Genomic DNA, 12815 nt, shown 5'->3' on the forward strand with positions numbered 1-12815 from the left:
ATGAATTATGGCAAAAGTGTTTTTGCACAGATAGGAAACACATACAAAATGAAAACGGGTTTTCTTTTCATAAATACATCTTAGAACAGTCATGTCTATGTTTACACTGAAATATACTTCAAATTTTTAAAAGTGTAAGAAACCAACAACTTTATACTCAATATTGGTGGTGTTGATTGCCTTCGAGTTGAGCACGATTCATAGCGACCCTATGAACAAAAGGCCTGAAGACCCTCTACAACAATAAACATCTATCAAAGTTTATAGAGTTTCCAGAGACATATACATCAATTATACTGACACTGGAAATCTTTCTTGGCATTTATGTTAATAATCTGTGGATAGGGCTTCCTTTCTTAAAAGTTTTCTTAGGAGAAAAACGCGAGAAATAAAAGTCTGTACAGACTACTTTGAATGTTAGGAATAACAGAGTCTTTTAAAAAGCTCAGTTTTCAAAAACATTGTTGATTGTTGGAATGCCACTCATATTCAAGATCTTTTTTGAAAAAGAAATTATTATGAGAAAAAGAATTCTGTCCTGACTACATCTACATTGTCTACAAAGTCAACATCCAAATGTGTCTGCTTTCAAAGACATCAAAGCTAAAAGGTAACAGGAAGTAGAGAAGTTAGCATTCCAAATGCCTCCGTGCCAGTCGGCTGAGAAGCCACCTGAAGGTCTCCCAGCACATCACTGCGAAGAGACGCAGCGTCTAATCTCATAGTAACAATGAGCATTTTCCTTGAGAGAAAATCGGCTTACCTTGTCTTAACTGCAAAGGAAAGTTAACTAAACCCAATTCCAGGTGTCTTAGCTACTTGTTACCATGACCAGGAGCTGTCAATGCATCTAACAGAAGGTATAACTGGCATTGTGGGTGGGATAATTTTTGGTTTTGTGGGACTATCCCAGATATTGCAGAGTATTTACGTATTTACATATCCCTAAATCACAAACTAAAACCTGGCAGTCTTTAGGGTAACCGTGACAATGAAAAAATCCATTTCCAGTTGGAGAGAACCACTACACGGGATGCTTTTAAGATCAGTATTTATTAACTCCATGACTTCCACAGAAAGCAGCTGCTTCATTACCTTCAGCAACAATGACTGAAGGACAACATACTGTTTAAAAGGACATTGTAATTAAATGTAATTTTGGGCAGGTATACGGATTTTTTTTTAAATTTTTTTTTTTTAATTTTCACAACAAACTAGAAAGCTCAAATGCACAAAGTGCAATACTTATTTATCCCCAAATGTACAAATACATTTACAGGAAAACGACTTTTTATGTTCTACCAATAGACCCTAGCCCCCTTTAGTATAAAAATAAGTTCATCTACAACATTAAGGTACAAAACACGCAGGTTCTCTCAGGAAATAGTCTCACACCGGTGGTCCTGGAAACTGTTGCTGTCTTTGCTCCAGAACTTGCTGACTTAGTAGTTGCTGCTGTTTCTGTAAAAACTGCACGACTTCTGGACTTCTTAGTAATGACTAAAAAGAGGATAAAGACAAAGAAAAAAAGATTATTAATACCATTTCTCTTAGGTGACTGGAGTGTATCCATGCTAAAGAGATACTCTGATCTATCTCCACTTAAGATACAAGGTGCTTTTAAAACAAAACATACTTGAATTAAATTGATTTCTGTACTTGCAAATGCAAACAAACTCAAAACTACTACTAATAAAATGAGATGTCATACATCAAAAAAAGCGAAACCTCAAAATAATGGGTGAAGCCCAAAGTCACTGACAGTGTTCAGTAAAAAAGGAAATGTTTTAGTTAATATGCCAACATATACACCTTACAAAATGGAACAGTCAAGCATGGAGCTGGACCAGAATTCGAGCAATGAGGGGAAGAGAAAGGGAAGGAAAAAACCCCCAACAAAATCCTACATGAAAAATGGCAATTAAATGTCACTTTGGAAATAAATCTATCTATCTATCTATCTATCTATCTATCTATCTATCTATCTATCTATCTCCATATAGTTGTATATATTTGCATAAAGACCCAAATAAAATAACATTTGCTCATTATAAAAACTTCAGAATACAAATGCTCAAAAACAACCAATGCACTTGTCAGTTTTAAATACAGTTTTAATGATACAACAAACAAATGAATTGGTTATTTTTTTAAAAAATTACACTAACAAAGAAAGTTGAACCCAATAAATCAAATAAAGATAAACAGACTTAAGTGGGAATACTATTATTTAATACTGATTTCAAGATCTAATGTTAATTACATCACAGCATTGTTTTGTTTAAAAAATTATCCCAACGGACAATCTCACTACCAGCAAGAAAGCAGCAGAGAATGCAGTGTGTCCTCTGGCGCCAGAGATTCCTGTGCCACGCAGACCGGGTCTACGGGAGAGCACCAGCATCTGAGGCAGAGAACCGAGGCCCGACATGAGGCAGAGCTGACCGGGACTGCTGCCCCACAGAGCTAAGGCTAGGGGCCTTCACCCAAGCTAGCTGGAGGACTTGGGGGAGAGGCCTTCACTGGCAGGACTGAGAGAGCTCTGTAAGGACTGGCCTACAACCAAAAGGCTGACAGGCCTACAAGCATGCTTCAGAAGTTGTCCTGACTGAGAAACTATACTGTAGTCAGCCTGAATTGTGAAGTGTTAATTCCTTAATAAATACTATAATCTTGGGGGGGGGGGAATGTATTCCAACAATTGCCCAACAGTTTATTAAGTAAATAGATCATTGGCTATTAGAAGATTAATGGACAATTAGGTTATTTCAATTATTTTACTAAAAATTCTAACGCATACGTAATTTTATCCATCCTTAAGATTTTTCTGTCAATGTCTTCACTTAAGCATGATTTCTGTACCAAACCAGACGACCCTCTTAAAGACTCCTGACAGACTGCTTATCTATTTGCCTTCTGAAAGCCCTGCTCCAAGATAAATGCCGGAAACGAAACCAACCGGAATGCCCACCTCACTCGGCCCTGCAGATCATGCTGCACTATCATTCTGTGTTATTACTGTTATATTGAGTTGTTATAGATAATGAGTACTTCTCCATATGGTAGAATAATGAGCTGCACTGTCAACCCAAAGGAAGGCAGTTTGAATCCACCAACTGCTCCTTGGGAGAAAGATGGGCAATCTCTTCCCGTAGGATTTACTGCTTCTGAAAACTCCCTGGAGGGTCAGCCATGAGTCAGTTCTGAATGGATGGTAAATGAGGTTTTTAAAAGAAAAAAAAATTATTACCATTTTATACCATTTATTATTACCATTTTATATTATACCATTTTATAACAGTAACCGTGTTACTGTTATAAGTATTGAATACCACTCTATATCATTTAATGGTAACAATACTACTTTCTCTCTCATATATGTATCTTATACATTGTTTGGAAGCCAGTATTTTATCAATTCACAGGAATATAATATTTAATATAAAAATATCAACCACTTTAACCATAGTTTCAAAATATCTGTTGCAAATATTTTTCTTATGTCATTCTGCATTTTTATTCTGGCCACCAATTTTGACATATATCGGTGGCCTAGTGGTAAGAAGCTGTGCTGCAACCAGTATGAATCGATCAGCTAGCTGCTTTGCAGGAAAAGGATGCTCAATTAACTGCCTCTGAAAACCCACTGGAGGGCCAGCTAGGAAGTTTGTTCTGATCCGGCAAACAACAATAATGACTCATTTTATGTAATCAAATGTATTATCTTTCCCTTGTGATTTTGTTTAAGTTAGAACATTTTGAGATACTTAAAAATCCATTTTGTTTTTCTTCCAAAAAAGTTATGTCTTTCATGTATTTGGAACTTATATAAAGTTTGATGAATTAAATCCTTTGCCCCTTCAAATTATTAATTAATCATGCTATCATGTATGGAATATTCCCTTTCCTGACATCCAGATTTACAGAACTCCCTCCTAAGTTATACTTTGATACCATTAAAGAATTGTTCGATCCATCTCACTCAGATGGTCAAGGTGGAATCAATGACTAAACAAGATTAAGTGACTTTGCTCTGTCTTGAGAGGTGAGACTCTAGCTCACACTGGCAAAGAGCCACAATTCCATTTTGAGATCTGAACAGCTCCATCTAGAACAACTGCTGATGCATTTATAACTATTTTCAAAGATATTTACCAGTCTTTTTTGGTTTAACACTTGTTCCAGGAGTGTAGGTCTGGCAGGACGATCTCCAAAGGATCCTGTTCTTTGCTTAACAATGGAGAGTATGTTATCTGTACTTTCCTGGGAGAAAGGATAAAAAAATGCAAATGGTTACCAGGTAACATAATAATCCACAATTTCAGGCATTTCAATGAAAAATGACCAGTTCTTTGCTCATCTTCTTTCTACTTGCCCAGTCCCTGTGGGACTTGGAAAACTCTCTCAGCTAAGAAGCTGACCTGTTCCAATCCTGAGAATAATAAGCCCAAAGTGAGTGAGACTGAGTTTTATCCCCCTTGCCTCTCAGGAACCAGAGAGACATTATGCTGGGAAAGGCAGAAGGTTGGCGGCAGTGAGGAAGCTTCTCAAGGTGGATTGACAGAGTGACTACAAGGGGCCTGATCATGAGATCGATCAGAAGGCTGGCGCGGACAGGGGAGGGTTCAGAGCTGTTGTTCACAGGGTCACGGTGAGTTGGAGTCGACTTGATGACTCTCTCTCTCTCTCCAAATGTTCTTTCATGAATTTTTCCAAACAAGCATTCCACTTTAGCTAAATGCCATGTTATCCTCCCCAAGCATGGCTTTTGCATTTGTTGTTGCTGTTATGTGCTGTCGAGTCGTTTTGCATTTGTACTCTTCTTAAAATGCTCCCCCGCCCTAGCATCTAAGGAGTTGACAGCACAGTACTTTATATTTGTCTAATCTGAGGATCTGTCCCGGCATTATGCCTAATCTGGGGACCTGTCCCGGGGACAGCCCTCCCCTAAAAATTGTACAGTCTCAACATCTCACCTGATTTATAAAGCAATCTCAAATTGTGTAACCTAATTTTGGCTTGTTCAATCCATCAGTCCTTCAAAACATAAGAACTGAAATGGCAAATACTCAAGGGTTTATAATGACACTCTTTCTTTACTGTCCACTTTCATGTATCTCTCTACCTTGGAGTCTGCCCTGATTCCATATTAAAATTCTCTGAAAACTCGGCAAAATTGGAAGTCTATGTATGTCTATGTCCTCTCACTCTCTGGCTTAAAAGCACCTGGGGGGGGGGCAGAGAGAGAGGACAGAGAGAGGAGAGAGGAGAGAGGACAGGGAGAGGGAGACGGAGAGGGAGAGAGAGACACAAGTCTTAAGTTACCTTACTTCCTATTGCCTTAGCCTGTATCTGAACAACACTCTGTTCACCTTCCTTTCTAAATTCCTTCCAACTGATGTGCAGCCAACTACTTCTGTTAAACTGTAACTTGCTCACCAAGCCCCTTCTTTTGGCATCGTGCCTTGTCTCCTTAAACAATTACTCTGAAAAACACTCACACCGCTGTATACCCAGACGCATCTGAAGGTCTGGACCAAGCCACTAAAGTCACTTCAGAAACGCCATTCTCTCAAACAGCAGGCACCCAAGCCTCTCCTACCATACGAAGCAGACCCTGTGCAGTCACCCTGACCACTTCCACAGCTATTAAAGTCATGGGTAACCCCCACTGACACAACCTTTCTCAAGTCAAACATGTTCCCCTCACTGAGTAAATTTCCTATGCTCTAAATGCCAATACCCAAGTAGAAGCCTCCAGTGACATTCTCCAAGCTAAGCAGACAATGATACAACAAGCCTCTGGAGAGCCACAAACTATGCAGGCTCCAGCTTGGTTCCCAATTATCCAGGACACCCGCACCTCACTGTTCCTTAACCAAAGCCAAACGGCAACCAATCTTTCCCATTGTTTCCTGTGTACCTCTTTACAACGACCTTTGCTAGCAGCAGTACCAATTTCTCTAGACCACACTCCACCAAAACACCTCAAGCCATTCCATCAGCCCAAAAAACTCATTTCTAACTTAAATTTTCCATCTCTAAGACCAATAGTAATCATAAGCATATTGTTATTTATCACTCCATGTCTCTTTTAAGTTTTTACTTTACAGGATCAAGAAGATGACCACCTTAATTCTCCCCTGGCCACTAATCCCAGACTGACTCACTCCAGGCTCTGAACCCCCAGATCGTCGCCCCTGTTCAGCAGGGAGTAGCCCAAAGAAAGATACGTCGCCCTGTTTTATCACTAAAAAGAGTCTAAGATGTTAGTCTGGGCAAAGAGAAGAATAAAGAATTCAGAACTCAAATGCTGATGGCCTTGCTTGTTGCTGATAAGAAAACAGCCTTGCCTGTCTGGCTAAGCTAGCAGGTGGCTCGTAAATCAGAGTGGAATGTCCCTCCCTAAAGACTCTGTTTATAAAAATCCTCCCCAGGAAGTTCACAATGTGACTTCCCATTCTGCCTCTCCAGGATGAGGAACTCACCCGGGAGCTCCCCTTCCTCCCTTTAATAAAGCTGCATTAAGCTTTCTCTCTGATTTCTTCTTTAAGTCCACTAACCATAATTGGGTTGCTAACAGAAAGGTCCAAGAATCCACCATCTGCTCCAAGACTAAAGGCAGGCAGTTTCCTCCCATCTCTTAAAGCCACACAAACCTGATGGAAGCTATTAGGAGCCAGAACCCACTGAATGGCGGAGTGTTTTTGGCCTTTCTCTTCTAAATCGGTAACACCAGAACTCAAGAGAAAGAAAAAGCAGTGAAGGGCGGAGGGGGAGGGGAGAGTGAAGGTCCAGTATCAGGATGCTTGGGTTTAAGTACATGCTGACTGTATGACTTCCACTTTCTGTGTCTCAGTCCCTACAGATATAAAATCCAGTAAAGGCAAACTTTAACCATGCCCCACAGATAATGCAGGTCTTATTTTTTAAAAAGGAATTCAAGGTTTGTGGTAACCCAGCATCAATGCAAAGCTAACAGTGCTCTCCTCCTGTTCATTTCATGTCTGCCACGTTTGGGCAATTCTTGTAGTATTTAAGACATTGTCACAATGCTGCTTCATGCTCAATAAAACCCTCCCCTCCCCAAGACCTCTCCCTAAAACCCCACTGCTGTCAAATCGATCCTGACTCATAAAAACCCTCCACTGTGGTTCTGACCATAAATCTTTAGGGAGGAGACTGTCCATGTCTGTCCTGGGAAGCAGCTGGGAGATGTGAAACACCAAGCTTTTATTTAACTATTGGACAGAGGATGCCCCAGGGCTCCTTAGCGGACTAGATTAGCGCGGAAACATTAAAGTACTGCAAAACAAAACCCTTCACGTGCCTTGTATTACTACTACATTATCTTTATCGTAGTGGTCTGGAACTGAACTCACACCTCTGTGTAACACCTAAACCTCTTGCCTTTACACGAGGGCTGTGAAAATCCATTTACACTTTATGCCTGGCACACAGAAATTCCCCGATTCAGCTCTCCTTTCCAGTCTATGTTGTTGTTATGTGCTGTCGAGTTGTTTGCGACTCATGGCGACCCTATGTACAATAGCCCTAAACCCTGCTCTGTCCTGTGCCAATCGCACTGCCTGACACACCCATCCCAATTATCCCAGTCACTGAATCAATCCACCAGAGAGTCTTGCCCTCCTGCGCTGTCCCTCCACCCTCCCAAGCATGATGTCCCTCTCCAAGGACCTCTCTCTCCTTATAACATGTCCAAAGTATGTCAGACGAAGCCCCAGAATCCTTGCCTCCAAGGAGCAGCCTGGTTTAACCCTCTCTAGGATGGATCTGTTTGTTTTCTTGGCAGTCCATGGAACATTCAATACTCTTCTCCAGCACCACAGCTCAAAGGCGTCAATTCTCCTTCTATCCTCCTTGGTCATTGTCCAACTCTCTGACATAACAAGTGATTGTAAAAACCATGGTCTGTATCAGGCGCACCTTAGTCTCCAGAGAGACACCGCTGCTCTTGAGTACTTTAGAGAGGTCCCTAACCGCAGACTTTCCCATAGCAATACGTTTTTTTCATTTCCTGGCTACTGGTGCCAAGACTGTTGACTGTGGAGCAAACTGAAGCTTTGAACAATCTCAATCTCTTCACCATCCATCCTGATGCTACCGATTGATCCAGTGGTGACAATTGAAAAGCCTTTCAGAGCAACCTCAGCCAGCCTTTGACATATTAAAGCAGCAACTTTTCTACGCTGATTAGGGAGCTTCCGTGGTGCAGTCTGCACACTGTTCACACAAGGCTCGGCCTCTCTAGCAGTTCGAGTCCACCGGCAGCTCTGAGGGACAAAGATGGGCAATCTCTTGTGTGATTTACCACCTCAGAAACCCAAAGGAGGGTCTGCTATGAAGGAGCTGATTCTGAGTTTAATGAGTGGGATGTTTACCCTGACTGGCTCTGTCATCAGTTCCACTTTACGCTTTCTCAGAAAATTTTAACGTACAACACAACAGACGACTAATGGTATAATAAGCTATTTGTAGCTTGTCACAGGATTTTTTCCCTTAAAAAAAATTATGTAACACCAAAAACCAAATTCATTGCTATGGAAACCCCATGTGTGTGAACAGATCTGTGGTTATAATGTTGTCACTGAATGTAACCTTAGAGAAGGGAGCTCTGGTGGCGTAGTGGCAACAAACTGAGCTGCAATCCAAGAGGGTCGTGGTTCTGCTCTGCAGAAGGATGGACAATCTCCTGCGGTGCGATTAAGTGCCTTTGAAAACCCGATGGAGGGGCAGTGATAGTCAGTACACAACAATCTTAGAGAAAGGTCACTGAGTGGGGCAAATGGCTTGAGTTCTGTTGTTGTTGGGTACTGTGACAGGAAATTGGAAGTGAGCCCTAGCTGACTCTCTGGCACTTTCAGAGGCAGTAAAATAAACAACATGCCTTCAGAAACTCTACTAAATTTCAATAAATGTTGATAGTTATAGAGGGGCTTCAGGCCTTTTGTTCATTGGGTCTCTGAGTTATGCTCAACTCGAAGGCAATCAACAACAAATCACAAAGGAGAGTACCCATCTTTCTTCTGGGCAGCAGCTGGTGGATTCAAACTGTGTACCTTTGTGTTAGCAGTGCAACTGCTTATTGCTAAGCCAGCAAAGCTCCCTACTAACCTAAGATGTGGCAGACTGACCCCTCTAGTGACAGTGGAAGAAAGACCCCGTGAGCTTTTGCCATAAAGATTACACCAGAAAAACCCCACAGAGCTCAGATGTTTTGTACATAGGAGAGCACCCTGAGTTAGACTCAAATCCACACCAGCACATATGTTTCTGATTCTTACAAAGTACCTACCAGGTCTTTCCCCCTCAAGGCACTGCTAGATGGATTTGAACCATTTAGTACAGACCATCTGTGCTACCCACAGGGGGAAGAAAAATCATGTAAATTATTCTCACTTAGGCCATGGTCTTTGCAATTACTTGCTATGCATCAGAGATCTGGACAATGACTAGGGATAACAGAAGGAGAATTGATGTCCTTGAGCTGTGGTGTTGGAGAAGAGTATTGAATATACCATGGATTGCTAACAAAACGAACAGGGTCAACATAGAGAGGGTGAAACCAGGCTGCTCCTTGGAGGCAAGGATTCTGAAGCTTCATCTGACATACTTTGGACATGTTGCAAAGAGAGACCAATCCTTGGAGAGGAACATTATGCTTGGGAGGGTGACGGGACAGCAAAGGAGAGAAAGACTTTCGACGAGGTGGACTGATTCAGTGACTGGGGTAATGGAGGTAGGTGTGTTGGAGACAGTGAGATTGGCACAGGATAGAGCAGGGTTTAGGGCTCTTGTACATAGGGTCGCTATGAGTCACAGGCAACTTGACAGCACATAACAAGAGAAAAATTATTAAGACTTTTTGAGGCTGTAATTCAGTATTTATTGACCCTTTTTATACTTTTCTCAACTTGTAGGTGTAAATATTGATAGTAAAAAAAATGAAAAATTGCCACGGGTAAAATAATTCCTCCTCAAAAAGCATTATCTTGTCTCTCTAAAGGCAGCTCTGGTGGCCAAGTGCTAAGGAAATGCACTGTCAAACCAACAGCACATGATTGGAAGCCACCAGCTGATCTGTGGGAGAAAGACGGGGCAATCAACTCCCGTGTGAATTACTGCCTCTCAAAACCCACTGGAGGGGCAGCTATGAGTTCGTCCTGACTGGACAGTATAGAACAATGTCGTCTAAGGGAGTTCTGGTGTTAAGTTTCATTGCCACTCCAAAGATGCACAGTTCAAATCCACCAGCTCCTCCAACAGAGAAAATGGGCAACATCTCAAGCAATTTACAACCTTTGAAAACCCACTGGAGGTCACCAATGTGTTGGTTCTGACTTGACAGTACTTAACAACAGTTTCTCTAAAACAATCTTGGAGGTTTTTATTCTCTATCAATTTGCTTAAGGAGCTCTAGTGACATACATAATGCACAGCAAATTGGCTACTGAATCAAAGGACAGTAGTTTGAATCCACCAGCTGCTCTGAAGGAGGAAGGTAGTTTTCTCTTGTAAAAATTTACAGCCTTGGAAACTTTATGAAGGGTTGCTACTAGTCAGAATCGATTAAAGACCAGTGGATTTGGTTTTATTGAAATGTTTGTTTCTCTAATTCTTTATAATCTTAGATTTGGTAAAAGATTATTTTACCAACATTTTAAGGTAGAAAATTTTTAACTTCATTACCACTCCACCTTTCCAAGCATGATGTTCCAAAGGAATAACCTCTCCTAGCAACATGTCCAAAGCTTTATCACCTTTGCCTCCAAGGAGTACTCGGCACATTCTCCAAGACATATCTGTTTGTTCTTTTGCTAGTCCATTGGATATTCTGTAATCTTCTCCAGCATCACAGTTCTAAGGCATCGATCCGTCTGTCATCTCTATTCACTTGATGTGTATTGACTGAAAAGACCATGGCCTGAATCAGGTTCCCCTTAGTCCTCAAACTGACATCCGTGCTCCTCAATAATTTATAGAGATCCTTGACTGTAGACCCCAATGTCTCCTGATCTCCTGACTGCTGGTACCAAGTGTCCTGACTGTGGATTCAAGTAAGATGAAGCTGTTGACCATTTCAATCTTTTCTCCTTTTATCATGATATTGCCTATTGGATCAATGGTTAGAATTTTTGTTTTCTTAATGTTGAGACAATCCATATGGACGGTTATAGTCTTTGATCTTCTTGAAGATCTGTAGACTGAACCAAGTGCTTCCAGTCCTCTTTCAGCAAGCAAGGTTGTATCACCTGCATACAAAGGTTACTGCTGCATCCTCCTCCAATCCTGATGCCACATTCTACTTCTCAAATATTTTCTCAGCATACAGACTGACTATATATGGAGAAAAGATACAACCCTGATACGTATTTTCCTAATTCTAAACCATGTAGTGTTCCCTTGCTCTGTGCAACACTCTTGGTCTAGGTATAGGTTTCACATAATTCAATATTATGGTTCAATACCATTCAGACTGAGGCTTCAGTATGAACTTTGCTCTTGTGAGGTCCTAATATTTTGGTACTAAAATAGAGCAGAGTGAGAGGAGAACACTCAAGACTGGAGAACTGAAAAGAGGATACTGAGAATAAAATTCCTACCCATCCAGAGAGTCCAACTCTTAGAAACCATACGGAGCAGAGTTTAAGGCTTCGCCTTTGGAGATGTTGCTAGGAGGTTTCATTCCTTGGAGATGCTGGGAAGGGTGGAGGGGCAGCGAAGGAAAAGACCCTTCAACCAGGTGAAGTGGCAAAATGAAGCAACGGGCTCTTGTGTGTTAGGAAGTGTGAGGACGGCACAGGATAGAACAGGGTTCAGCTCTTTTGTTCATAGGGTCGCTATGAATTGTACTGGACTCTACGGCACCTACCAAGAACAATCTTTAGACTGTCCCATCTTTCTGTCTACGGAGCGCTGGTTAATTAAATCACTGATTTTTTGTTAGAAGCTGAGTGCCTGAGTACTGCTCCAAGCCCCCTGCCTGAGACTAAACCCAAAACTACTGCCCTGGCCTGGATTCGACCTCTTTATCGGGCTTACAAGGCGGGAAACCTTTCGGGGAGAGGCTTGTCCATCTGCCTCTCGAGGGGAAGCTGGTGGATTCGAACTGTTGACCTGTAGGTTAAACAAGGCAACAGGTAATGCTCTGCGTCCCCAGCAAGGGATGACCTTTTCTAAAGTATTTGGCTGTGTGTCTGGCCCTTTGGTGATGATATAGAGATCTCCACCAGCTCACCCTCGTGTTCTCTGAAATGACAAGGCAGGCTGCTTTATGACACTTCCGTTTCAAATCAGAGGGGGTGAGTGTAAACCTGGGTTTGGGGGAGCGCGGACCGGCCCCGGGAGGTGGCGAGGCCCTGGGACTGGGCTTGGCGGGGGACCCCCGCTCGGTCCGTACCTCCAGCTTGACGCTTCCCGCGCTGGCAGCCGCGGCGGCCCCTCCGCAGCTCAGGGCCTGGTCGTTCTTCTTCTTCTTGTACTTGTCCTTGTACATCTTGTTGCGGTGCTTCTTGCACATCCAGGGCTTGCGCTGCTTGGCCACCTGGCTGGTGGTCTCGCTGCAGCCCTCGTAGGTGCAGGTCTTGCTCGTGCCGCCCGCGCCGCCGCCCAGGCCCCGCGCCCCGCCGGCCCCCTCGCCCCCCGAGTGCGTCTCCTCGTCCTCCAGATCCTCCAGGCTGGCCGTGCTCTCGCCGCCCCCCGGCGGGTCCGAAGTGTCCAGCAGGTCCGCTTCGTCGTCCCCCGCCTCCTCGTCGCCGTCCGCGGCCACATCGCACAGGTGCTTGAGCGGCGGG

General features: G+C 42.8%; 1 protein-coding gene across 1 annotated transcript; it reads right to left on the bottom strand.

The window, feature by feature from the left end:
* Positions 1–1389: 1389 nt before the first annotated feature.
* On the bottom strand, positions 1390–12814 carry RFXAP (regulatory factor X-associated protein; the record flags this gene model as incomplete). The annotated part of the gene is made up of 3 exons (XM_006879617.1): positions 1390–1500; positions 4156–4263; positions 12422–12814. Coding segments are annotated over 3 exons (612 nt in total), but the record flags the coding sequence as incomplete, so codon positions are not given.
* Between the last annotated feature and the right edge of the window lies 1 nt (position 12815).

This window comes from Elephantulus edwardii, unplaced genomic scaffold, assembly GCF_000299155.1.
Source record: "Elephantulus edwardii isolate Elephantulus edwardi_28Jun2011 unplaced genomic scaffold, EleEdw1.0 scaffold00004, whole genome shotgun sequence".
Classification (NCBI taxonomy): Eukaryota; Metazoa; Chordata; class Mammalia; order Macroscelidea; family Macroscelididae; genus Elephantulus; species Elephantulus edwardii.